Source organism: Heloderma suspectum, chromosome 6 (genome assembly GCF_057233095.1).
Source record: "Heloderma suspectum isolate Gila_16-S chromosome 6, 16-S_ref, whole genome shotgun sequence".
Taxonomy (NCBI): domain Eukaryota; kingdom Metazoa; phylum Chordata; class Lepidosauria; order Squamata; family Helodermatidae; genus Heloderma; species Heloderma suspectum.
Window position 1 is genome coordinate 64,523,585 of NC_139463.1, and position 27,804 is coordinate 64,551,388.

Genomic DNA, 27,804 nt, shown 5'->3' on the forward strand with positions numbered 1-27,804 from the left:
GTCTCTGGGGGAGAAAGGGATTGGAAGAGGGCTTTCTGTCCCAGGATGGCAGAATAAGTCATTTGCAAGTGACAAAATCTGCTTTGGAAATGCTTTTATATAAGAATAATCAAGGCAATTTTAAGTAACCGCAGGAGTAGAAACTGTTACTAACTTGGAAACATTAATGAGGGAAACTCCTTCAGTGTAACAGAATTCTAAGGTGAGAGATCAGAATGTCTAAGCAGGTTTTATCTTAAGGCAAGGAAAGCTTTCCATAGGCTTCTTAATCTAAAAGGCTATCTAGGCTATATTAATCTAAAAGGTAGTCTGATTCTTCTTGTGCTGCAGCATTAACAGAAGCTGAAAAGTGCCCGTGATGTTTATATCACTGCGTTTTCTTCAACAGACTGGACCTTGGAGGATGTAACTCGCCCATGTTCATCTAATTCCTCAATGATTGTTTTAATCACTCTAGTTTTCCTTGTATCTAAAAAGTTAAAACAAACAAAAGAAAGAGCAAGTAACTGAAAGTGTGCATGCCAAAAATTCTTTGCAAAGAAGCTCCCAAAACACACACAAACACAATAATATATTTTACCCTCTCAACCACAAAGTAGGGTACTTTCTCTAAAACGGTCCTCTGAGAATCTCTTCTGCTATAACATTTAGTGCCGGGGTAGACAACACAGTGCCCGCCAGATGTTTTGGGGAGCAATCCCATCATTTCTGACCATTGCCCATGCCGCCTGGCGCTGATGGGAGTTGTAGTCCAAAAAACCTGGAGGGCACCAGTTTGCCTATGCCTAATTTTGTGCTTATTGGGTAATTTTTTGGACTTGATCCCTTTCGTGCATATTAAGGAGAGTTACTTTGGAATTAATTATATATGTCATTTTTTTCAATGATTAATCTGTCATCCAACCCAACAGGAGTCTATCAGCACATCTGGGAGCTCTTGTTTCTTTCATTTCAATTTTTTTTTAGCTTTTCTCTCTGTCTTATAATTAATATTTTTGTGCTGCTTTATTGAATTGCATTTTTCTGGATTTTGTGATTTTAAATAGTGATTTAAATAGATGACTCAAAGTTAGTTGATTTGTAAATCAAATCTGGCATGTTCATAATTCTGGAATGGATAATGAGCCCTGACATATATCCAATTAACTTTTTTTTTTTTTTATAACTCAAATTGAGTTAATATATATTTTCTGCTCATACTATGTGGGGTTGTGAGGTGGGGGTCTTAGTAAAGTTACAGTAACATGAGGTAGTCTGAGAGCTTTTTAAACCATTTTCTTCCTTATTAAATGCCTTCTCTCAAGAGGCTAGGAAGTGTGGTTCCTGCCACGCACTTTTTAAAAAATGGCCAGAATTGTCCCTGGAAATGGTGCTACCTGATCACAGAATCCTAAACCTGATCTTACATTATCTCAATTCTGAACCTGTTCCAGATCCTAGATTTCTTGAACCTTTTATTTGTTTATAATAACAACATTATGTGATCACATAGCACCATTTCCAGGGACAACTCTGGCTCCATTTTGAAAGCATTCCTAGCATCTTGGAGAGGCTTTTACCCATTAAATGCCACAAATAAATAAATAACATACAACAGGATGTACAGGAAGAAAGAATAAGAAGCTGTGGTTTGCAGCAACTATGCACCCCTTGAGATGGTTTACATCTAGGAACAGGTGAGAATTTCATTTCAGTTCTTTTTAAATAAGAATTTGCCCAAATGCATCCATCTAGGCTCAGGACTTTGAGCGCTTAACTTGTAAAACTCTGGGTTTGAATTACTCTGTCTTCAACCAGGGTCCTCATCTGTAACAGCTATATGGCAGGCAGATACAACATAGCCCTCTCTGTGCTGGGAATAGCCGTACCTACTGAATTTGTCTCATGTAGATAGGTGAGAATTTTGTTTCAGGTACCTTTTGATAAGAATTTACCCCCAAATGCATTTTTTCATATTTGGGAAGGAAAGTATTTGAGCGCTACAAAATTCAAATGGAGGAGAAAGTGAAATTAATGGACTTGTTAACGGACTTTGCATCCCTGTCTGCAGGTGGATTGATGGATCAGAGTTGTCTGTGAATGTTTGCCACGTAACATGACTTGGATTTTCAGAATGAGTCTCTATGCAGCAGTGCCCTAGAATCCTGTTCATGGGGAAAGTGCAGAGATTACTGCTAAAGTCCCTTTCCTTTGCACTGGTGGAATGGAAAAGGGGAATCCACGGAGTGTCAGAATCAGCCTATTAATAACATGTAAAATAAACTCATGAATGACGTTTACCTTTGTCTCTGGATGTGGAATCAGTGCTTGTAGATGGTGTTCCTCTAGAACTGGATTCTGTGCCAGTGTCTCTAGTACCAGATCCTGAAGCTCTTAGTCCTGAACCTGTTCCAGTCCCCAGATTTCGTGATCCTTGTTCTCTGCTATCTCTGTATCCAGATTGACTGTAATAGGCAATAGGTTTGTTCTTGTTACTCTTGCTTAGTTATATTTCCAGCATTTCTAACAGTAGTAGGCACATCAAAAATATTTATTGTATATAGCATATAGGCCCTAACAAAGTTATAACCATGAAACCTAAAAACAGCTAAAAACCATAACACCTTTCCCCATAACATTTGAGACAAATATAATTTTGAAACAAATGACCCCCCAGAGTTAACTGCTGTCTCAGCCAAATAATTTTCTCACAGCTATGGTAAAAAATGCCATCCTGTTGTGTGATAACTTTTTGTATTTTCGAGCAGGCTACACATTTTCTTCTCTCCACAGCCATCTCTTTCACTTCACGGGCCCCAAGAATCTCTGACCGGGTTTATCTTACAGGTGACACTGTAGAGCATAAAGTACCATCTGTGCCACAAATACATTGGCAAAGTAAAATTGGCATCCCATTAAGGGTGCAGTCCTATGCATGTTAGACAGAAAAAAGTCCTACAATGCCCAGCATCCTTCAGCCAACTATCTTTAGCCACATAGGCTTTTAGGGCTGGTTCCACAAGCAACCCACCCTTTGATCTGCAAGAACTGAACACCTCTCTCAAAGTTCTTGAGACCACTTGAGGACTAGAGGTACTACAGCATCAAACCTGGGACCTCATAAATGCAAACCAGGCACAGTATCATCAATCTGCATTCTACATTATTTCATAACACTGACTCACAAGGAAGACAGTACTAAATCAGAGAACCCTTCCTTTGGGAATAGCTAGGAAGCTAAGCCCCTTCATGGATCACTGCCTTGTTGTGGTGAAGGGGCTTGCATAACTCAGTGAAGCCATAAGTGAAGTGCAAAAGCTGGTTTGAAACTCAACATTAAAAAAACAAAGATCATGGCATCTGGCCCCATCACTTCCTGGCATATAGAAGGGGAAGAAATGGAAGCAGTGACAGATTTTATTTTCTTGGGCTCCAAGATCACCACAGACAGTGACTGTAGCCATGAAGTTAAAAGATGCTTGCTCCTTGGGAGGAAAGCTATGGCACACCTAGACAGCATAGTAAGATGCAGAGACATCACCTTGCCGACAAAGGTCCGTCTAATCAAAGCTATGGTTTTCCCAGTAGCAACATATGGCTGTGAGAGCTGGAATATAAGGAAGGCTGAGCGCCGAAGAATTGATGCTTTTGAACTGTGGTGCTGGAGAAGACTCTTACGAGTGCCCTGGACTGCAAGGAGGTCAAATCAGTCCATCCTAAAGGAAATCAACCCTGAGTGCTCATTGGAAGGACAGATACTGAAGCTGAAGCTCAAATATTGTGGCCACCTAATGCGAAGAGAAAACTCCCTGGAAAAGACCCTGATGCTGGGAAAGACTGAAGGCAAAAGAGAAGGGGACAGCAGAGGATGAGATGGCTAGATAGCATCACCCATGCAATGAATATGAACTTGAGCACACTCCGGGAGAGAGTGCAGGACAGGAAGGCCTGGCGTGCTATGGTCAAGGGGGTCACGAAAAGTTGGACACGACTGAACGACTGAACAACAACAACAGGAAGCTAAGGCTGCAATTCTATACACATTACCTGGGAGTAAGTCCCATTGAACTCAGCAGGACTTACTTCTGAGTAGAGACTCATGGGATTGCTCTGCAAATTATAACTACACAACAGGATGAAACAGTGGCAAGGAATTTTATTTTTCATGTCTTGAAGTGCAAAAAGTCACTGCTTCGTAAACATTTTGATCAACGTTCAAGATTTTTAATGAGATTGTGATTCTCTTTCCTGTTGTTGGCTTTTAAATTCCTAGTCAACAGCGGGTCAAAATAGTGGTGACTTCTTCTCAACTGTCCATCACTCTGTTTGGTCCTCTATGAGGAACAAATTAGGGAAGTATGAGAATTTCATTTGGGTTCATTTTTGCTTCGAATTTGCTCCATTCGCAATCCTGAACACAAACGCAAACTGGAATGCAATTTTTGAGAAAAGTTCTCAACTTGTGGTCACATTAGAAAAGTGTGCCTAAGAAAACATATATCGCAATGTCATGCTTTAGTTTACAATGTGTGCAATTTGGGTGCACGCTTTAAAAATGCACGCTGTTTTGGTTCACAGAAAGAAAAAGTTTGGGAAGAAGAGGAACTGAGCTCAGAGGTAAAAAAATCAGAGAATCTCGACAAGCTCAAACCTCTTTTCTCCCGCCCCCAGAACAAATGTGGTTTAAGGAATGGGTGAATGGCCACAATTTTGCACTCCAGCAGACATGGAATTTGAGGGTTAAAACTGGCACATTTCTGGTAGATGAGAATCATGCAAGGCAACCCCCATAGCCTTCTGAGTCTTTGTCTGTGCATGCCCTTTGTCAGTGCTGGCTGGGCTGAACCGTTGCCTGAAAGAATGCGTTTGTTTAACGATAAACAAAGCGGCACTGTGCCCTGACACACCGCTGAGCAGTTACGCTCATGTGCTTTGTACATTTGTGCTGGCTTATGGAACATCTGGCGTGCAAACATTCTACTATTTACACCGCCGTAGGCAACCTTGAACCTGTTGGGGGAAAAAAACCCCTTCCACCTGAAATTTTATTTTAAAATAAAGATTTTAAAAAGAAGGGCAACGCAAGAAGGAGAAGAATAAGTATACTCCTTTTTTGCCTGACGGTTGCTTTTTGATGCCTACTACCTTGCCTCTCCATCAATCAGGCGCCGATAGGTCTCGATCTCATTCTCAAGGCGGATCTTGATGTCCAGGAGTTGCCTGTAGTCCGCATTCTGGCACTCCATGTCCTCCCTGATCTGATGCACTTGGTTCTCCACGTTGCTGACCAGCCCTTGTATTTGTGAGAGCTGGACACAGTAGCGGCCTTCCGTCTGTGCCAGAGTGTCTTCGAGTGAATGCCTCTGACAAGGGGCAATAATGCAATCGTAACATAGGCTTGTTTTGACACAATGGACATTTCAAAAGGTTGCTGTGCTAGAGTGTCCTGGGGGGAATAACCACTTTCTCAAACATGAGCAAGGAATTCCAGGCTGTTTGAGATACACCTCCATGTTAAGTATCTGGAGTAGGGTGGCCATGTGTCCTCTTTTACAGAGAACAGTCCTCTATTTTACGGGCAGGCAGAAGGGAGAGCTGGATCTATTGGTAGGTCTCTGGGTGATTTGTGGTAGATCAGGAAGGGTTTCTGATGTACAACTATCTAACAATAGCAACAGCAAAATTACTCCTTGCCCCCGAATTATACTACTGAAATGAGCAAAGCTTGGCATAACCAAGAGAGGATTTATGTGAGCTTCGTTCAGTTTTGGTACTCTACTCAGAACAAACTCCTAGCCTCAGAGTTTTTTGATTCTATCTAAGCGTATGCCTTCTGCACCAGGTTCCAGTGGGTGGATCTTGAGGTTCAAGCTGGAGGTCTGCCTTGCCCTGATCTAGTTGAAGGTCTGTCAGATAATCATTCTTGGTTTGAAGGCATCCTCTACTTGAAGGGCTGTCCAAGTCCAGTTTAAAGACCAAGAACCATAAGAAGTGAGAGCCAGTAAGGGGCTTGGTGCCCAACAACCATTAGTACCTGGGCAGCAGACATAGCAGCGGGCACACAGGTCACCTGGTCACAGTCTTCCCCGCTCTGGTGAAATGCATTGCATTTCTATTTAAATTATAGCAAGTCTTTTAAAATTTGCATCAATTGATATCAATTAGCATATGCAAATCGGTGCCCTCTTTTTTGGCCATGTGCAAATGGCCACTCTATGGACTTCCTGTAGACATCTAGTTGGCCACTATGAGAACAGAATGCTACACTAGATACGCCTTTGGTGTTCTCCTGGCAAATATAGCCTGGCAAATATAGTGGCCAGGGATACAAAGACCCACACAACTCAAGCAGGTTTGGGCTTGAATTTTTCATAAGGGGCCAAGAAGCATTTTTAAAAGCATGTTTAAAACCAGCCACTTTTATTGTGAAGAAAAAGCAGCCACAGGGCCTTAATCCAGAATGTGCTTCCAATCCAGTTTGGCCCCCACCCCAGTTTATTGTGGAAAATCCCCCCCCCCCGGCTTACGTTTGCCCTGAAAAGTGCTGTTTACTGTAAACAGCACCTTCCCAGGCAAAGAGCAGTGGGAAGGATGAATTCTGGAAGGAAATGGGCTTGGAGTCCACAAACCAAATTAGGAGTATGTTCCAGATCAGGACCCTGCTTTCTAAAAAAATAATGTAATGTGTAGTTTGGCCCTCAACAGCCTGCTATGCCATTAAAAAAACACTGGTCTGAAACTGACTTTCACAAGCAGAATGTGGTATGGAATGGGAATCTGCTGTGCAAAGGAAAGGAAAACAAGTCCAGGATCCCACTGAGTACATTGGGGCCTTTAGGTTTAGCATAGCACTTTGGGTCCTAGTCAAAACCTAGACCAGTCTTCCCCCAACCTGGTGCTCTCCAGAAGTGTTGGACTGCAATCCCCATCATCCCCAACCAGCATAAAAAATTTCCAGCAGCTCCTAATGAATGAGAGACAAATCACGGGAACCCTGGACTTGGAAGGGGTCTCATAGGCTCTCTGGCCTAGCCTTCCCCTGGGGACCTCAAGATGTGTTGGACTACAACTCCCAGAATTCCTGACCATTGGCCATGCTGGCTGGGCCAGATGGGCACTGCAGTCCAAAACTTCTGGAGGGCACCAGATTGGGGAAGGCTGATCTAGATCAACTGCCTGCCTGCTCAGTGCAGGAAACGCAGAGTTAGAGCATCCCCAACAGATGGTGGCCTCAGCCTCTACTTGAAGGCTTCCACCAGCCCTCTAGGGAATTGGTCCCATTGTCAAGCTGCGCTTACAAACAAGACATTCTTTCTAATGTTCAGCTGAAATCTGCCTTCCTGTAATGTAAGTCCATTAGATCTAGCTCTGCCTGGTATTTACATAGTTCTTGACATTTCTGGGATCCCTGATTCTTTCAACCAACTACAACCTTTTTCACCTCTTGAATGGGAAAACAAATTATGAAGGGGATTCAGGGGGTATTATCCCAGGATATCTGACCAAATGGCAAATGGCCTGATATAGAACGCAGGATATTTAGTCATCTTTAACATCTGATTTAATTTCTCCTTATACCGTGTGTTATAAGAGAAAGCTGAATGTTGGAGGGGGATTTTGTGTTAATCTTCGAAATACAAGCATTTTCTCTGGCAGAGACCTCTGCCCATACCAAACTAAGTTGAGTTTTCAGGTCTATCTCCAGACCCTGAAGGGTGCGTCTCAGCTCTGCAATCTCGGTCTTGTTGGTGCTGGTCTCCTTGGCGCTCACATTGATTGTCGTATTTAATTCTTTACTCTGCAGCAATTTAATAACAGAATTTAAATGTGTAGTATGCAAGTGACAGAAAGATGCTTTGAGCCCTAGATTCTGTTTCTCAGAAACTTATTATCCCTACTCTGTTTGTAAAATGGAAGTGCCCGAGTTCCTGATATATGAATACCAGTAGCATAAAGAGTGAGAGTAGGGCACTCTGCACATGTTCAAGGCATCTCATAGACTTGCAGATAACACCCTCTTATGCACTCTGTCTGTGCACTAGGTTCTCAGTGCCTGGCACCAGCTATGGAGTTCCCTGGCCCTAGAAGGGCCACAAAGCTCAAGGCTCAGATATTTCACATTTATTTATTTATTATATTTATATCCTGCCTATTAGGGTATATCCCTTGCAAGGCATCCTACAACAACAAAGAAAAACAATGGATAAAGCAATGCAAACTTTAACAATTCACCAGTAAATGAAGCAACTAAAACAATAGCAGCCAAAACACGAAGCCAAGATAAAACCATCAATAAAAAGCTAAGTGGAACAAAATGGTGTTAAAAATCTGTTTAAAAGCCACCAGTGAGGTGGCCATACATATTTCCTGGGGGGCAGGAGTTCCAAAGATATGGGGCCACCACTGAAAAGGCCCTGTCTCTGATACCTGCTGAACTGACGGACCTTGATGGAGGGCCAGAGAGCAGGACCTCTGAGGCCAATCTCAGGGCCTAGGCAGGTCCATATGGATGCTGGTGGTCCTTCAAGTAACCTGATTCCAAATGTGCAATGTGTTGGGAGGAGTAATTGCCCTCTGCCACTGGAGAATCAGATCACTATGCACTGGATGTGGGTGGGCATGTTATGGGATGGCAAATTATGGATAGCTGTCATCTGCCACCTAAAATGGCAGGCTTACTGTGCCTCATTCTACAGCTGTCCTTGATTTCAAACTGGGCATTGATGGGGACTCTGTTTCTACATTTCCCTGTCAAATAAGGGCAGTAGGCTCTCTTTTAAAAAAGAGCCACCACCACAACAAAAGAACAGTAGGTTCCAAAAAGGATACTAGAGGAGATGGGAATTCATTAGCAGGAGACAGATTCATAAAACTGCATTTCACAAAGAGGACAATAAGATTGCTGGACTGATAAATATAATTAGATTTTGTTTTTAAAACCCATATCTGCTGTTGGGCACAGTCCATTGCCGTACAGATTTCTAGACACACCAGGGCATTTTTACCTTTTCATTGAACCACATTTCGGCATCTTGGCGATTTTGCTCTGCTAGAGCCTCGTACTCTGCTCTCATCTTGTTCAAAAGTGTGGTCAGGTCAATTGCTGGGGCGGCATTCATTTCAACATTGACACTCCCAGAAGTTGTGCCTTGCAACCCTTTTATTTCCTGCACAGAGGAGGGGAGTGCCGGGGGGGGGGGGGAGGAGAGAGAGAAAGAAAAAAAGCAAGAAAAAAAGTACTTTGGCTGTTTTCACAAGGGTTGGTTCAATAAGTTTATTTTCTGCGTATGGTCAGATTGACTTGCTTTACTCCTAATAGGTTGTCAACATTTCTGCATCGTTAGAAATACTGCTGCCCTTTGTTCTCAGCTGTGAAAGATCATATGCCACAAGAGAAGAACGTGGATGTGTATTTCTCTATACTCCCCATTTTCTACAGATTTTTCTTTAAAAACAGGAAATGCCTAACCAAAAGACTATCAAAATGGAATGAATACATTTCCTGGTATCACTATTTGAGTTAGAATGATTCCTTCTCATGTTACACATTGGACTAACAAAAACTGCAAGTTGAAAAAGAGAAAAAGAAAACATGTTAACAAGAAGAAAGCACTCTTTTGTAGGGCTGTACAGGGACTTCCCCCAACCCCCTCTGGAGGCTAATTCGGAGCTTCCAAATTGGTCCCAACCCACCTTGGGCTGATCTGGAGCGAAGCCAACCCGCTTTGGCCTTCATATCTGAAGCATGACCTGGACAGCCGAAGTGCCCTCCCTCCCAGCTGCACAAGCCCTGCACCTAGCCCCCTGCCCAGCTCTGCCAGCCTGCTGCTCCTCCTTTCCTGGACCCGTGGGGAGTGCCTGAAGCTGCTGCTGTCTTGCAGGGAGTCACCATTTTTTAAAATGGCAACTCTTCTTCTTCCAGTAAGTAAACGGTGCATAGATTGTGGCTGTAAAGGCCATTTACACAATATTACAGGTGAAATCTATGCACCATTTACTTGCATAGTAGGGTTGCCATGGCAACTCCTTCCAAGATGGCGCTCCCCATGGGTCTAGATAAAGAGCCGGGGGGTTGCGTGGCCAGGCAGGCAGTTGCCTGGATTGGGCCAAAGCGGGCTGAAGTGCTTTGGGAGTAGTCCAACCTGCTTCGGGGCACTTTGGGGCACTCCCAACCTGCTCCAGAACCAGCCTGCTTCAGCCCAAAATCACCCCAAGCCGCTTTGGGATTTGGGCCGAAGCGGTGCACAGCCTTGCTCTGTTGTACACCAGTTGTGAATGTGTCCTTGTTTGTGAGTCTGTGTGGAGTGAAGTTGAAGGTGAGATTTAACTATCTGCCATTTCATTGCCTTGCCTTACTACCATCTATCCTTATTTTAAAGACTGAAAAACAATGTTGAGTATTCAAACTTTGTCTTAATCCCGCTGACCCCCAACGTTCGACACACAAAGGCTTTGGCCGCATAATCCAACATGTTTACGTTTTAATACCAATGGGGCATGATTCTTAACAACATTTCAGTGCGGTTGAAGTTCAAGTGATTTTCTATCCTCACCGCTGTACATGAAATCAATCCCTTGGAGGGATGAGTCGCAGCCTGTCTGGTATGTAAACCTTTGCTTCAAACTTATATTGCACAGTTATAATTAAAAACAGGTTTGATATCAGCTGCTGATGGTAATTGGTGATGATATTTTGTTCTCACTTCTCTTACTTCGGCTGCATGCCCTGTTTTGTGTATTTTAAGGGTGGCGGAAATCCCCTATTTTCCCCACATTCTTTTTCATCTTAATCATTAGGCATATAATATTTTATAGACTTCATACAGTGTTAAATACCTCTGGCATTAGATCTTCATTAAGTTTTCTTTTAGTCACTTAAATGTTCTGGTCACATGATTCCAGATTTATTTCCAGATAATATTTGGGGCTTCTGGTTCCTTTCTAACTTGATTAGCCTTTTCATGTCATCGGTTTCATCTGATTTGTTTTTACTGCATATGCTCCCTCTAGATAAATCTGTATTTTAAATTCCTGCACTGCTGCTAGGATTTATTGTGGTTGTATTGTTATTAGGGGTGGACGAAAGTCACTTACCTTTTCTCGCAGCTTGTTCGCGGTGGGGGGGAGCGCTTCGCTGCTCCCCCCGCGAAGTTCAGGCCAGGGGGGGAGGCTTCCCGCCTCGCCCGGCCGAAATTCAGGCCGGGGGGGAGGCTTCCCGCCTCGCCCGGCCGAAATTCAGGCCGGGGGGGAGGCTTCCCGCCTCGCCCGGCCGAAATTCAGGCCGGGGAGGAGGCTTGCCGCCTCGCCCGGCTGCGAACACGAAAGTAAAAAAAAACAAAAAAACCCGCCCCCTGATAGGCTACGTGACGATTCACGTAGCCTATCACGGCTAGATCTGCAAAGTCAGCCGTGATAGGCTACGTCAGTCGTCACATAGCCTATCACGGGTGACTTAAAAAAAAAAAAAAAGCACGTACGCGAATGGCGGCCCCCATAGGGAGCCGCCATTCGCGTTCCTTATTTAGTTGCTGTAGTCTACATAAATGTTTACGTAGACTATGGCGAAAATAAGGGCAACGCAAATAGCGTTGCCCTTATTTTCGCCGTAGTCTACGTAAACATTTACCTAGACTACAGCCACCAAATAAGGAACGGGAATGGCGGCTACCTATGGGGGCCGCCATTATCCGTACACACTTTTTTTTTTTAAGTCACCCGTGATAGGCTACGTGACGATTGACGTAGCCTATCACGGCTGACTTTGCAAATCTAGCCGTGATAGGCTACGTGAATCGTCACGTAGCCTATCAGGGGACGTTTTTTTCTTTTTTTCTTTTATAGCAATGGCGGCGGCGGCAGCCGGTCGAAAGACCGGCTGCCGCTCTCGCCCCGCTTGAACACCCGACGAACCGCCAGCCGGACCCGCCGCCGGGAGGGACATTCAGGGAAGGTACGTCCCGTCCCGGGGGGGGTGCGGGGTGCGGGGGGGTGCGGAGGATTTCTCCCCGAAACTTGTTCGGGGGGCCGAACACGTTGGCGCTCGGCCCCCCGAAGTTTCGGGGAGAAATTCTTCGCCATCCCTAATTGTTATATTGTGGTTTTAATGTTCTATATATTTTAAATTGTTTTATTGTGTGCCGTTTGGTTTTAATTTTTGTGAACCACCCAGAGAGCTTCGGCTATTGGGCGGTATAGAAATTAAATAAATAAATAAATAAATAAGATAACAACAGTTCCCTTCAGGTATATTACACTTTTAGGGACAAAGTGCTATATTCTGCACCTAGTTAAATAAGACACTTCCCTCACATTCATTGCCATGTAGAACATGAATTCACAAAGTGCAACAGACACTTACGGGCAGCCTCCTTCAACGTGGCGCTCTCTAGATGTGTTGGACTACAACTCTCATAATCCCCCACCACCATGGCCATTCATATTTGAAAACTTTAAAAAGTAAACTCAGTTAGCAAATTTCTAATTATTGTCTGAATAGATTAGAACTACATTAAATGACTGCTACAGCATCAGGAACACAGGACTCTGTAGAATAAAATCCAAGCTGTCAAGAATGCACAATGGTGACTCTACTCACATGTTGGGAAAATGAGCATAAATCTCTATCGGTAAAATATACTTTAGAACAATAATTTTAATAAGGAATGAAAGAACTAACTATGCTGGGAATCTTATAGAGAGGATTAAAAATATTTTCCCCATGCCTTTGTTATTTCCAGACATTTTACATCTCTAGTCTTTCTATAAAAGTGTTCTTATTACATAATTTTTAGAAATCATTTTGGGGGGAGTAAAGACTGGGAAACAATATATAAATACTTTGTCTTGAATTCTAAAAGAAAATATTTCATAATCCAAAGCTGTTGAATTTTTCCAATATTTTTTGGAAAAAAACCAAAAATGGTCCTTGGAAAAAAATGGAGGGACCCCCCCTCCCAATTTTTCCATTTTTTCCCCTGGCCTTCACATCTCTAGGTAGGTAGGGGAGCAGGCCAAAAGAGATTCAGGGTGCTTCCAGATGAAGCTTTTATCATGCAATCATCCTGCCTTATTCATGGAATTTTACGGTAGGTCCTGATGATATTGTCTTTAACTTGCAGTCCTGCCATGTTTTCCCACCACTTCTTCCCTCTTTTTTCCTACCAGGAAAAAATCTATTGAGTAGGGATGGCAGAGAATTCCGCCACGGATCTCGGGGAGGTCGAATGCCAGTGCATTCGGCCCCCCGAAATCTGTGGTGGAATGGCCTGCCCCCTCGCCTCCCGCAGATTCCCCCGGGATGAGACTTACCTGGGGTGGATCTTCCGGGTTACGGCGGCTCTGGCGGCGTCTTCGGCGGTGGCGGCGGCGGCTGGTCTTCTGACCGGCTGCCGCTGCCACCATTTGCAGTGTTTATTATTTTTTTTACATGGACGTGATAGGCTACGTAAGTTTTTACTAGCCTAAAACGTCTGGGTAAAAAAAAAAAAAGGCGTACGCAAATGGCGGCGGCTACGGCCGGCCGCCGCCATTTGTGTATGCTTTTTTTTTTTTTACCCAGATGTTTTAGGCTACGTAAAAACTTACGTAGCCTAAAATGACTGGGTTAAAAAAAAAAAAAAGGCGTACGCAAATGGCGGCGGCTATGGCCACCCATTTGCGTTCCTTATTTTGGGCTGTCTTAGTCTACGTAAATAATTACGTAGACTAAGATGGCGAAAATAAGGGGAACGCAAATAGTGTCTGCTACGCTATTTGCGTTCCCCTTATTTTCGCCGTCATAGTCTACGTAAATATTTACGTAGATTAAGACAGCCAAAAAGAAGGAACGCAAATGGCAGCGGCTGTAGCCGCCATTTGCGTATGCGGGTATTTGTTTGTTTGTTTTTACCCAGAGCCCTCCACGGCCGGAAATCCGGCTGCGGATGGCTTTGGCCTTGCTGGGCCTGGCCGGCTGCTCCGCGGAGCTGCCGCGGAGCACAACCGGCCGCGGAGGATTCCGGGGGGGGAGAAATGGAGCGCCTCCCCCCCATCCAGGATTCCGGGGGGAGGGACGGAATGCCTCCCCCCCCCATCAGCATAATCCGCGAAAGGTAAGTGATTTTTGTACATCCCTACTATTGAGGAGAAAAAGAGATAATAGCTAAACAATATCTTTTGAACGAGGAGCCCTTGTTCTGAAAGACCCTCAGGGGATGCTGAGGGGATCTCTACACCTCAAGTTTATTGAGCATTCATGGTTGCTCACTCACTGAATTGTGCGGTTCCATTACATGACGCCGTCGTTATCCAGTCATTATTCCACTATCTCCTCCCACCTATCCCATATTTTCCTCAAACAGAAAAAATGTGGTATTTCTCCAGATATGAGCAAATGGAGCACCATGTCCCCCCCATGTATTTCTCCCCTGGCGTGAATGAAGCACCAAGTGTGGTTGCTGAGGCCGTGGTCACGATGTTGAAGGTGATGACGAAGGTCTGATGGGCGTTCAGCCTTCCTGCTCCTGCGCCATTTTGGCTCCTCGCCACTTTCAGCCTGCCTGTTCAAAACAGAGTGGCAGAGCGGCAGGGACTGGCGAAAAGCATGGAAGAGGGAGGCGGGGCCCGGGGAGATCGGTGAGGGGGCCGTCTGTGTGTCAGTCCCCATCCACCAATAATGTGCAAGGGGAGGGAAAGGGGCAGGAACCCAGGAGCAAGCATCGCTGAACCTGGAGTGTGTGTAATGCCTCTTCACAGAAGCATAGCATGATGGGAATGGCCATCTACAGAGAAGGAAGTGCGTGTAAAGGGAATCAGTGGTCATCCTGCATTTAAAACGGAAGCGGAAAGCCCCGTTATAAATGCAGGATTTTAGGCTGGAGTAGAAATCCCCTGTGAGAGCCATTCCTCTTTTTTATTCTTCTCCTTTGTTTGCATGGGAGATGAACACTATATTGGTGGGCTTTGCTGTCACAGTATATCCGTTAGGGATGTACGAAAGTGACTTGCCTTCTCACAAAATTGATTCGCGGTGGGGGGGAGGTGCTCTGTCCCTCCCCACGAAATTCTGGCTGGGGGGGGAGGCACTCCCCCCTCCCCCCCAAATCCTGGCTGGCTGGGTGTGCAAATGGCTGCGGCTGTAGCCGCTGCCGTTTGCGTCCCTGCAGTCAGCTGTGATAGGCTACGTAAATGTTTACATAGCCTATCACAGCTGAGTAAAAAAAACACAAAAAACCCCTGCGTGTACGCAAATGGTGGCGCCCATGGGCGCCGCCATTTGCGTTCCTTATTTTGGCATGTGTACGGCGAAAATAAGGGGAACGCAAATAGCGTAGAAGTAAGGGGAACGCAAATAGTGGGTTTTTTTTTTTTTTTTTACTCAGCTGTGATAGGCTACATAAACATTTACGTAGCCTATCATGGTGTTTTTTAAAATTTAGCCATGATAGGCTATGTAAATCTTTACGTAGCCTATCACGTGTGTGTTTTTTTTTAAACTTGGAAACGGTGGTGGCGGCAGCCAGTCGGAAGACCGGCTGCCGCTGCTGCCGAACCGCCGGTGGAGCCGCCGCCGCCAGGAGGTTTCACCCAAGGTAAGTCCCGTCCCAGGGTGGGGGGGGGCAGACCGTTTCGCCACCGATTTCAGGGAGCTGAATGCGCTGGCATTCGGCCTCCCCGGGATTCGTGGCGAAATTCTCTGACATCCCTAATATTTGTGCTTGAAACTTTTGAGCAAGTGGCAGCCTCTTTGTAGGGTGCTAAATGGCCACCATGCTAGTGTTGCTCTGGGCTGCCCCAAGACATTTTGCTGCCTGAGGAGAAGGACAAGGTGGTGCCCTGCCCAACCCTCTTTCATGTACAGAAACTAGAGCTGTGCAGCAATGGCCTCTCAAAATTCTCCAGAGTATTTGTGGGCAAAAAATGGGAGGGGGGTGATTTTCACTGAATTTCTCCAAGGGGAGGAGAATTCTCCCACAGTTTCTCACAGATAGCACTCACTATTGGCAGGAGTTGTAGCACAGCTTCTTTCTTTTCTCCTAAGCATTTTTGTTTTTTCCCACTGCTACTGCAAGTGTTGAGGCTTCCACTCTTCCGAGTCGTTCTCAGGGCATTTTATAACTCATTTTGGTGGTGTTTTTGAGCTTACCTGATTACTGCAATGTGGTGAAGGGTGCTGTGTGTGTAGAATCATAGAATAGCAGGGTTGGAAGGGGCCTCCAAGGCCATCGAGTCCAACTCCCTGCTCAATGCAAGTCAGAGCATCCCTGACAGATGGGCTGTCCAGCCTTGTCTTGAATGCCTCCAGTGTGGGAGAGCATGTGCGTGTGTGTGTGTGTGTTTTCTTTCAATTATACATCTCCCCATTGCTCTGCAGCCTCCCAGGTTGCCTGTGCTTCCTCATCTGAAAAAGCCCAGTGGGAGGAATGACTTTATTATGTCTTTCCCTGGGCTGTAATTGAAGTGTGGGAAGCCAAGGAGGTTACAGGCTGCCATAGAGATGACTGTACAATGACAGACAGGACACTTGTGTGCACTCCTTGGCCACCTCGTAATTAAGGCCAGCACAAGAACCCTAAACCCAACCCAGGAGAATTACTCCAAAATTTCTTCTCCTTTGCATTTCTTTTCTAAAGCAATTTCTTTTCTTTCAAATTGGATGAGAAAGGTTGAAAAAAATATGGGAGAAATTTTTGGCCCAGCACTAACAGAAAGTGACTGCACTGGCAGCGGAATCTTTCCTCAGCATTGGGGATGGGGCACCATTCTATATCACACCTGAGGACAGCAGGCTAGCTTGCAGGGCAGGCCGCGTGGCACACAGAGCTCTGCCATCTTCACTGCTGCTTGCTCACTGCTCCACCCGGATCCTGCTTGCTGCCCAGTCAAACCAGTGCTGCAGCACCAGCATGTGCCCTGTGAGCAGACCAGTGCACATGCATGTACGGTGCCTGCTGGAGTGTGTGGTCAGGCCTGGTTGCCTGTCTCCCTGTGCACTCAGTCAGGGGCCTTTCCCAAGGGTGATGTCTGTGACATCCCGGGAGTAGGGGAGCCAGCCAGCCAACCTAGGCCAGCAACAACGAAGCGTTGCTGCCACCAGATGGCCGGCTCAGGAGGACAGGAAGGGCCAGGGGGTTCAGGAGGGATGGCCGGGCCCCCACCCCGTTCTCTGCAGCTTGAGGTGCCTGCCTCCCTCTGCCTAATAGTAGGGCTGGGCCTAATCACTGCTAGTCCCGTTGAAGTAGTTTGTACTCGGTGAAGCTATCAACACCGAACATTTCCTAAATTCAACAGTTGCGAAATGCCACAGTTCGTATATGCTAATTTAGTGTTGACTAAGATCTAGCTTTACCGTAATCTGTTTAAGCAAAATGGCTGCCTTACCTCTTCATGGTTCTTCTTGAGGAAAGCCACTTCTTCAGTCAGGCTTTCAATCTGCATTTCTAGGTCGCTTCTCGATAGAGTCAGTTCGTCCAGTACTTTCCGTAGACCATTGATGTCTACCTCAACACTCTGGCGAAGGAACAGCTCATTTTCATATCTTAAAAGAAAAAGAAAATGGAAGGTTTTTGAAAAATACTTAAGGGTGGAATTCTATGCATGTTTGGACAGAAAAAAAGACTACAACTTCCAGCCAGTATTGTTGACTGGGGAATGCTGGGAGATGTAGTTTTTTTTTTCCCTGTTTAAACATGCATAGGATTGCACCCTAACTAGCACATTGATACCAGAAGGGTTTGCAAGTACTTAACTTCGGCTATCCTGCTACTGGATCCATTGTTTGATTGTCCTTGTTTGAGAAGACTGACTGACGGTGTTTCCAGGTGAGGCTTTTACCATGTGCTGGCCCTTCTTCAAAGACAGAATTTTACAGGGTGTCCAGATGTCATCTTCCCTTTGCAACCCTCCTGTATTTTCCCACTGCTTCTTCTGTCTTTTTCTTTCCACCCAAAATAGCTGCACAATATCTATCGATTGCTAGTGGTAGGAGTCCTCTGTCTGAAAGCGTCTTCAGGTGTTCTTTGTTGTTCTGCTTGCTTTAGTCAGTGGTCATATTTGGATGTAACGGCAGCGTCTGGTAGCAATTCATGGATTAATAACCAACAAATGGCACACAAGCTGTTTCCAGTTTCCTAGCACAACCTACAAATGCAGCATTCACAGGTTGCTTCTGTGATGGCTGAACCTGGGCACTTGGTGTTGTTTGTGGGTTAAACCACCTCAAGTTAACCCATTTTTTAAATTGAGTTAACTTGGGGTTGTTTAACTAGGGATGGCGGAGAATTTCTCCCCGAAACTTTGGGGGGCCGAGCGCCAACGTGTTTGGCCCCCCAAAGAAGTTTCGGGGAGAAATTCTCCGCACCCCGCACCCCGCACCCCCCCGGGACGGGACTTACCTTTCCCGAATGTCCCTCCCGGCGGTGGGTCCCAGCGGCGGTTCGCCGGGTCTTCGTCAGGGGCGGGGGCGGCAGCCAGTCTTTCGACTGGCTGCCGCCGCCGCCATTCCAATAAAAGTAAAAAAAAAACAAACGCCCCCGTGATAGGCTACGTGACGATGAACGTAGCCTATCATGGCTAGATTTGCAAAGTCAGCCGTGATAGGCTACGTAAATTGTCACGTAGCCTATCACGGGTGACTTTAAAAAAAAAAAGCGCATACGGATAATGGCGGCCCCCATAGGGAGCCGCCATTCGCGTTCCTTATTTGGTCGCTTTAGTCTACGTAAAGATTACGTAGACCACGGCGAAAATAAGGGCAACGCTATTTGCGTTGCCCTTATTTTCGCCGTAGTCTACGTAAGGATTTACGTAGACTACAGCGACCAAATAAGGAACGCGAATGGCGGCTCCCTATGGGGGCCGCCATTTGCGTACGCGCTTTTTTTTTTTAAAGTCACCCATGATAAGCTACGTGACGATTTACATAGCCTATCACGGCTGACTTTGCAGATCTAGCCGTGATAGGCTACGTTAATCGTCACGTAGCCTATCACGGGGGCGTTTTTTAAAAAACTTTTTATTTTGCGGCCGGGCGAGGCGGGAAGCCTCCCCCCCGGCCTGAATTTCGGCCGGGCGAGGCGGGAAGCCTCCCCCCCCGGCCTGAACTTCGAGGGGAGAGCAGCGAAGCGCCTCCCCCCCACCGCGAAAAGCTGCGAGACCAGGTAAGTGGCTTTCGTGCACTCCTATGTTTAACCCATGAACAACCCCAAGTGCCCAAGTTTGGACATCACGGAAACAGCCTACGAATGCTGCATTCATAGGTTGTCCGAGGAAGCTGGAAGCGGCTTGTGGGTAGCGTGTATCCCCGCAGTTTGTGGGTTAATTAAAGCATGAATTACTACTGGGCTCCACGTTTACGTCCAAACAGGGCCAATATTTACAAGTAAAGTTAGGTGTACTCTGCTTGAATGAAAAGAACTTACTTCATTTTGAAGTCATCTGCAGCTAGCCTGGCATTGTCTATCTGCAGGATAATGCTGGCATTGCTAACGTTTGCTGAAATGATCTGCATGGGGGGAAAATAGAAGGGGGACACTGAAATATAAAGTATTTTAGCAGATTCATTAGGATTTCACACATTTTATGAATGTAATGAAATCGGCTCAGGAAAAAAGCAACGTATACTCAAATACTAATACACTTATACACATATAATACCTTGGTGTAATACCAAACGTTGCGGTACAATTTGTTTAGTTAGTGTAGCTTAAGTCTCAGTGAACGTGCTGCTGAAAATAGTCCAACACAGGGTCTTTTCCAGCCCTGGTACCTGGGATCCATTAACTAGATATGCTAGGGACTATGGCTCAAGCCATATGTTACGCTACATACGTGATGTGTGCTCTCATGTGATGTGGGTTGTGGTGGACAGCTCGATGAAAATGTCGACCCAGTGTGTGATGATAAGGCAAATTCTCTTTGGGGCATCATTTGGAAAGTAATCGAAAATAAAGCTGCCAATATCATACTGCCTTACAAATCTATGGTGCAACTACACTAGGAATAGTGCATACAGTTCTGGTCACTGCACCATAAAAAGGGAGTCGGAAAAGGTGCAGAAAAGGGCAACTAAAATGATCTAGGGGTTGGAGCAACTCCTACGAGGAAAGGTTACAACATCTGGGACTGTTTAGCTTGGAAAAATGATGAGGAAGGGGGGACATGATTAGGGATGTGCGAACTCACCCCTGTCCAGGTTCTCCGGATTCCTGCCCAGCCCTAGCCCCATTTGCTGGTCCCCGGACTGCGCGTGAGCCCCTCCCACTCTCGTCAAACAGCCCACATTCACTCCAGCGGCCTCATCGAGCTCTGCGGTTGCCATTTCTAAAAAAATAAATAAAACGGCAATCTCAAAAATGCACACATTTTTGCATGTGCGAAAATGCACATTTTTGTGAAGACACACAGTGTGTGTACAATAATGTGCATTTTTAGTAAAATGCGCATTTTTGTGCATACGCAAATATGCACATTCGCAAAAGTGCGCATTTTTGTGCGCGCGCAAATTTGTGCATTTTTGCTATCACCATTTTCTTTCTCAGAAAATGGTGACCATGAAGCTCAACAAGGCTGCGAGGGTGAGTGCAGGCCATTTGCCGAGCGCGGGCAGGGGCTCGGTGAGCAGAGCTCGGGCGGGGTGCAGGCAGGAGCAGGTCTGCTGGATCCCCGGACCGAATCAGGTGCCCGTACCATCCCTAGACATGATAGAAGTGTATAAAATTATGCATTTTGTGGAGAAAGTGGACAGGGAGTGGTTTTTCTCTGTCTCTCATAATACTAGAACTCAGAGTCATCCCATGAAGCTGAACGGTGGTTCATTCAGGAGGACAGATAAAAGGAAGTTGTTCTTCACACAATGCATAGTTAAACTATGGAATTCACTACCAGGACAGGAATTTAAAAGGGAATTAGACAAATTCATGGAGGATAAGGCTGCCAATGGCTACCACTCTTGATGGCTACATTACCTCCAGTGTCCAAGGCAGTATGCCTCTGTATGGCAGTTGCTGGGGAACATGAACAGGAGGGTGGTGCTATTGTATTGATGTCCTGTTTGTGGGTTTTTCATAGGCATCTGGTTGCCTACTGTGGGAACAGAATGCTGGACTAGATGGACCCTTGGTCTGATCCAGCAGGGTTATTCTGATGTTCTCAGAAAACACATACATATTTAATGTTACATTAGTTTGACCATGAATCTGGTGTCTTCTGCATGTAAAGCACTGCCACTTAGCTATGGCCTCTCTGCAAATAAAAGGATAATATGGACAAAGACAATTTTCTCAGTTTCTCATAATACTAAAACTTGGGGTCATCCAGCCTGGAGTTGGCATAGTTAATTCCCCCTCTCCCCCATTGCTATCAGTGGGAGGCAGACTAAAAAAAATAAAGGATCCATCACTGACTCTGCAGGAATAAAGTAAGGTACATCTCTTTCTCCAGCCCTGACCAGCAGGGCTTTCAAGGTGGCAGAGGATCTGGCAATCCCCCCTGCCCCCCTGCTTGGGTACTAAGGAGTGCACTGAAAAATATGTATTGCTTCATATGGGGTGGGGTGTGTGTGTGGAATCTGAAGTACCACTGGTATAATAGACTGGTTTAAAAGAACCGGGACAATCACACGTATATTTGAGTTAACCATTTGTTTTGAGAAATCATTTGGGTCCACAAGCAAACAAATTTATTCAGGAATAGATATTAGAATGACAAATCCCAGGATAATATTCATCCTTACCAGCTATGCTCAGTGTTGGCTGTCTTTGGTAAAAAAAACTAATACAAAATAAACGTTGAATATATTTGACATAGTGTGTCAAAAATATGTGTATATGTTGGCGTGAGAGGAAGACACGCTGAGACAGGGGGTGCTTTCAGGCAAGGCTTTTAATGTGCAGTCACCCTGCCTCGTTCACTGAATTTTATGGGGGATTCAGACATCGTCATTGTCCACTTGTAACCCTCCTGAGTTTTCCCACCACTTCTTCTGTCTTTTTCCTTACTGCGGAACAACCATTAAGGAAGAAAAGATGGAATAGCTGTGCAATGCCTTCTGGCTGTTAGTGCCAGAGCCCTCCATCTGGAAGCACCCAGGCTCATGAAATAGTTGGATCCTGGAGTTGTGAAGGCAGCAGGTTTAGATTCCGCTCAAGAAGTCGGCAGAGCACATTAAGAAGAAATCCATGGTAGGTGACTACACGGGTGCCATGGTACAAATGCGCTCTTTTTTATTATTTATTCTATTTTATTTATCTATTTGTGATACTTATACTGCTAATATAGTTAAATCCCTAAGTGGTTCACATATAAATATTAAAATCACATTTATAATATTTATTTATTTATTAAATTTCTTAATCGCCCATCTGGCCGGTCACCCGGCCACTCCTAATACAATATTAAGAACAATCCCTATTACAATAATAGTACAGAGAAATGCAAGGAGTAGTAAGATGGAGCGGCATGATTAACTTGATGATAAGCCAGGGAAAGCCTGGGTGAACAAGTGCATTTTCAGGAGGCATTTAAAACATGCCACATTTTCTGCCTCCTGAGGGTTTCCAGAGGGTGGGTGCCGTTACTGAAAAGGACCCCTTTTTAATTAAAAGAGGGTCTGATAATGGAGGAAGAAGGATAGGGCAATGGCTATGGAGATGGCCAGTGCAAGATTCTGCCCAGACCAATCATGCAAAAGCTTGTTTCTGTTTAAAGAGGGACCTGGCATTTTGTGGGATAAGACCCCCAAGCAGTGGCAGTTGGTGGGACATAGTGTGGACTATATTAGCTGCTTAATAATTTTCGGTTCAAACACTGCAGGTCTGGATGCACTTTGAAGCAAGCAACACGAAGGAGAGAGGCATTCTTAGAGCTCAGTCATATAACCATTTTTTAACACAGTGTGGCCAAGTTCTCTTTTGAAGTGACTGTCGTGCTGTGTTGAGTTGGATGTGTGGGGTGCTCCGATTCACATGCAGTTTGCAGTGCACCACGTCTGGAAAATCCTTAAAATATGGGGGTCTGGAATGTGATGAGTCACTGTCTGGAAATGTTTTGGAAGCCCCCCAAATCCTGCCCATCATAGTAAAGTCCATTCAAAGGTCCATATGAGCTTCTCAATATTTATAAACTGTCTTCTATATATCGTCCTTTACTGTGTACACTCACTGTCTCCTTACTGCCAGCTGTACTTTTCAGGTTGTATCCTGCATCATTCAGTAGTATAAGCATTGTACTGATAACCTTTTAATGGTAAAATCACAGCTCTCTTGTTTTTTCAAAATCTCATTCAAAATAATTGGCTTACCTTATTTCTCAGGTCATCAATGGAGGCATAATATTTGCTATAGTCACGGAGTCCTCCTTCAGTGTGCGGTGCAGATTTCTCATACCAGTTTCTGATTTTTAATTCAAGGTCACCGTTCGCCTCCTCCAAAGCATGCACTTTAGCCAGGTAGGAAGCCAAACGGTCATTTAGATTCTGCATGGTTTCTTTCTCCCCACCAGAGAGAAGTCCGCCATCACTGCCAGCAGGGCCACAAGCAAAGTAGCTATGAAAGCAAGCGCCAGTTCCACCTCCAAGGCCACCCCATCCTGAGCCAGCACCCCAGTTTGTCCCACTACCAAAGCTTCCTGCACTGGACCCTCCACCCAAGCCATACACCCCACAGCTAGAAAGCTTCATAGATGCCCCACCACTGCGAGAAGAGGAAACCTGCCTAGACCCACGGCCAAAGTAAGACATGATCTCAAGGAAGTTTCAAGCAAGTATGGAAAAGCAGAAGTGTCACCCAAGGAGCTCTTGAACCGCAAGCGTAGTCTCAAGCATTTATAAGCTGGTTTTGTAAGGGTGTGTGCTTTCTTTGGAACGTCTTTTCATAACTGCATTGTTTGTTTGGCTGATTTATCATTTCAGAAGTGCATGATTGATGGATATTAATAACCAGACCCAGGAATCCATCTTGTTCATTTCCCCTGGGGCCATTTGTGATTTTTCCCCCCCCAAGATGGGAATGGGTGGATTTGACCAGGCCAAAGCTTTCATTATCTTTTCAGCAAGGTTCCTCCCATCACAGTCCCACCACCATTTTTTTTTTAGCACATCTTTATAAATATATTGCATTGCGTTCCTCCTCTTTCGCACTTGCAACACAGATTCTTTTGTGACAAGGGTGTGCAAACTTCTTTTAAGGATGGTTCCCATTTGTCGTTATTTCCTCACCCTGGGTGGTGCAAAGAACTATGTGGTTGGTTTCTCCGCAAAAGCATCTTCACATTGTTCCAGCTGTCTGCTTTTCTTATGCAGGGGCTTTGTTTTCTTATTATTTCTCTAAGCACTTTGCTATAATACCAAACATTAATCAACAAGATGTTAGATTTATTTCCTGAAGCTTTTGCTGTTGTTGTTGCTTTTACATTGTCAAGGTTCCAGCAAACAAGAGGTATTTCAACAGCTGGCTTAATAAAATTTGGAACACTTGAGAAAATTAAACAATGCTTCAGAAATTAAGAAGTAAGGAGATCACTGTTATTGAATGAAGTAGTCTTGAAGACTTAGGTGTTCTTAAGAAAAATAAAGGAGACTTTTGGGATGAGGGTTACCTGGTTCACAAGGGCCAGCCAGAAAGTTTAGGCAGATGTAGGATGTTGGAGTACAAATAATCTGGCTTTGCTTAGAGGAGTCAGTTTGCCTAAACCCTCAGAGACAAACCTCTGAAAATGTTAAACAAAATATTAAAAATGTGTAGATGTTATTACATAAGTCCATCCCCACGTTAGACTCAGAAATGGAGGGTAATCACCCCAACGGTGCTTTGTACAGCACCGTGTGATTTGATAATGAAGGATGGTATAGAAATATTTTAAAGCAATAAATAAGTGTAGTATGGTGGCTAAAAGATGGACTGGTGAGCAAGGGAGCTCCTGATTCCCAAACTGCTGGAGGGTTTGAAGTTCTGTTACAAAAGACCCAGCCAGTTCAGACCAGTCGGCTATTATAAAACAGGATTAAACTGGGAAAGTGGATTGGAAATAAAGCCTAGGATATTGGTCTCATGTAGGGGATTCTATGCAGGGGCCAGAGACCCAGATGCTCTAGATGATGCTGTTGGTCTAAATCAGGATACTGGGGTTTGTCACACACACCTTACAGGGTGTTATAAGGATTACTGGGGCAATGCATGAGAAGACTCTATAAAATGCGATATAAATATTCAGTGCCATTGTTGCCATGAGGGTAACTGCAATTTTTGCGGTGACCGGATAAAAATTAATTATACAAAGTCATAGAGGACAGGACCAGCTGCATGGGTCACTGTCTCATGGATGGGGCATGAGGCAGTGTGGGAGGAGAGATAGATTTAGGTCTGAGAGGCCTCAATTAAGGCCTTTACTTGGTGTGGTCTTAGAGGGCACTACCTGTCCCCTGGAAGGAAAGCCCATAGCTTAGTGGTCGAGCACATACTTTGCAAGTAGAAGCTCTAGAGTCCAAATTGTGGTAAGTCAACCATGCTGAGGTTGGGGACCTTCCTCGTCATTCTTCTAAGTGGGCCTCTGGAGTTCTGTCCCCAAATCCCACCCTGATGGCACCACTGTGGTGCACTTGAGTTGTTCTATAAAGTGATGTCCTAAAAAGCGATTTCTGAAACTTGATATTTTAGGATGAGGTTCCCCCAGGAGTTCCACAAAATATGAGTGAGGTGATGTAGAATGGACTTGGTAATTAACTGACGTCTCAAAATCGAAAATAGATGTGCTTGATTAATCAGAAGCTGTAAAGAGATTTATGCTGGACTTCTCAATGTGTTGTGTCGTTTTTCATTGATGACCAGTAGGGATGAATGAATTTGTCAGGTTTGATTCTGCTCAGTTCCTCATTTTCCCAACAATAGGTTCAATCCGTCCCATTTCCAAAGTTAGCAATTTTTTTCTAAATGAAAATCCATATATATTTTTGTGCATCTCTATACAAATGTACACATTTTTGCATGCATCTTTCTAAATATACATAGTTTCTGCAAGTGATTTCCCTAATATAATCTGTTTTAGTGCACACTTTCCCCTAATATAAGCATTTTTGTGCATAAGTTTCTCTGTTATATGCACTGTTGTCCTCATTTCCCCATATTATATATAATTTTTGCATGGATTTCTTGATTTGCAAATTGCACTGCAAAATTTGGAGAAGGGTGAACATTGGTTTGTGTGTATGTTTGGGAAGTGCTAATTTGCTATGTTTGCATTAAAATGTGCACCCAATGAATCTATCACCCATCCCAGTGACCAACAGCCACTAATGAACTGTGTAGGCAATATGTGGACAACAATTTAAAAGGCGACAATCATGACCAAAATCTTATCATTTCAATTGCAGCAGTAGGAAAACGTTTATTGTAGAATGTAAGATAAGGAAGCCAACATTTCTCTCTTGGATAGCATGGAAGGAGATTGCCAGGAAAGCAGCAGCGATAGGAGCAGAGAAATCAAGTCATCCTTGTATAGCCTTTTTCATTACGTCTGTTTGCTATCGCAGGCTTAAAAAGACTTCCGATTGGGATTGGAGGTTGCTTATTTTATTGGCTTTTCTTCAACTGACTGGACATGAGTTGAGATAACTTGATCACCAATTCTGTCTTCCACTATTGTCTTGATCACTCTCGTTTTGGGTGGATCTGTGTAACAGAGAGAATGCAGAGGTTTAGGAGAGCAGTAACTCTTTTAAGTATGCAGAGCCGGAACATATTTAAGTAAACCGTGTAGAAAAACACACAACACGTGTGCTACGTAGGAACATAGGGAGCCACCTGTCACTGCGTCAGACCACTGGTCCATCAAGCTCAGTATGATCTGTAGTGTGGACTCTTCACCAGGGGAGGGCAACCTCTGTCCTGCAGGCCTAACCTGGCTCACGCTTTGGCCCAATATGGTCCACAGAAGGCTGAGCTTTCTCCGTGGGTCCTGCCGCCTGCCCGTACCAAGCCTTGCCCTGCCCTGCGGAGAAGAATCTCCATGCTGTCTCTGATGGGGATTCCCCTTTGTGCAGCTTATCTTCCATCGGAGGACGAATGGCTCGAAGGGGAATCTCTTTGTTATCTCTGATTCCCCTGCACCATATGGCCAGGGCTTGCAGCTGAGCCCCTTTCCATGGCACTTGCCCCCAGTTGCAGGAAGGAGCTGTCCAGCTCAGCTGGGGCTTGCATGAGCTAGTTCCTGCCAGCCAAGTCCCTTTCCATGCAGAGAGAGGCACAGAGTGCTGTCTCTTTCTTCATGGAAAAAAGAGGAGGTCCCACAGTACTGATGATGTCACAGGAGGGGCCCTGCCCCCTTGATGCCATCCAGCCTGCCAGGCTTGGTCAGGGGGCCAATCTGGCCCCCAGACAAAAAAAGGTGTCCCCTCCCCCCCCCCCCGTGCTCTACAGTGACTGGCAGAGAGTCTCCAGGGTTTCGAACATGAGTCTTTCCTACTTGGAGATACCAGGGGTTGACTATGTGATCTTTTGCATGCACAGCATTTGCTCTAACTTTGAGCTATGGTCCCTCCCCAAATACTTCTCAAAGATTAAATAAGCAATAAGACTAAATAAAAGATTACGGGCTACTACATTTACATGCTGAAAGGTAAGGCCAATAATGTAGATCGCTATGGTGTTTCGTGGACTTTTCCTAAAATTCAGTTGTATTGGCAAAAGATAGTTCAGAGTCTTCACCAGATGACAGGCAGGAGCCTGACATTTGACTCTGATAACTCTTTCAAGTTATTTGCAAGATGATTCTTACAGATCATGTCAAATGCTGATTACAGTCTTCTAGTACCAAAAATTCTGCTGGCTAGAAAGTGAAAAAATGCCTCTCTACTTA

General features: G+C 44.9%; 1 protein-coding gene across 1 annotated transcript; it reads right to left on the minus strand.

The window, feature by feature from the left end:
- Positions 1-362: 362 nt before the first annotated feature.
- On the minus strand, positions 363-23,692 carry LOC146341030 (keratin, type I cytoskeletal 12-like). Its single transcript, XM_084804593.1, has 8 exons — positions 23,255-23,692; positions 19,377-19,459; positions 17,338-17,494; positions 8,985-9,146; positions 7,652-7,777; positions 5,125-5,342; positions 2,275-2,444; positions 363-469 (listed from the first exon to the last, which is right to left on the minus strand). Exons 1-8 carry the CDS (start codon positions 23,690-23,692, stop codon positions 363-365), a joined length of 1,461 nt encoding a protein of 486 aa, XP_084660719.1.
- Positions 23,693-27,804: the final 4,112 nt, after the last annotated feature.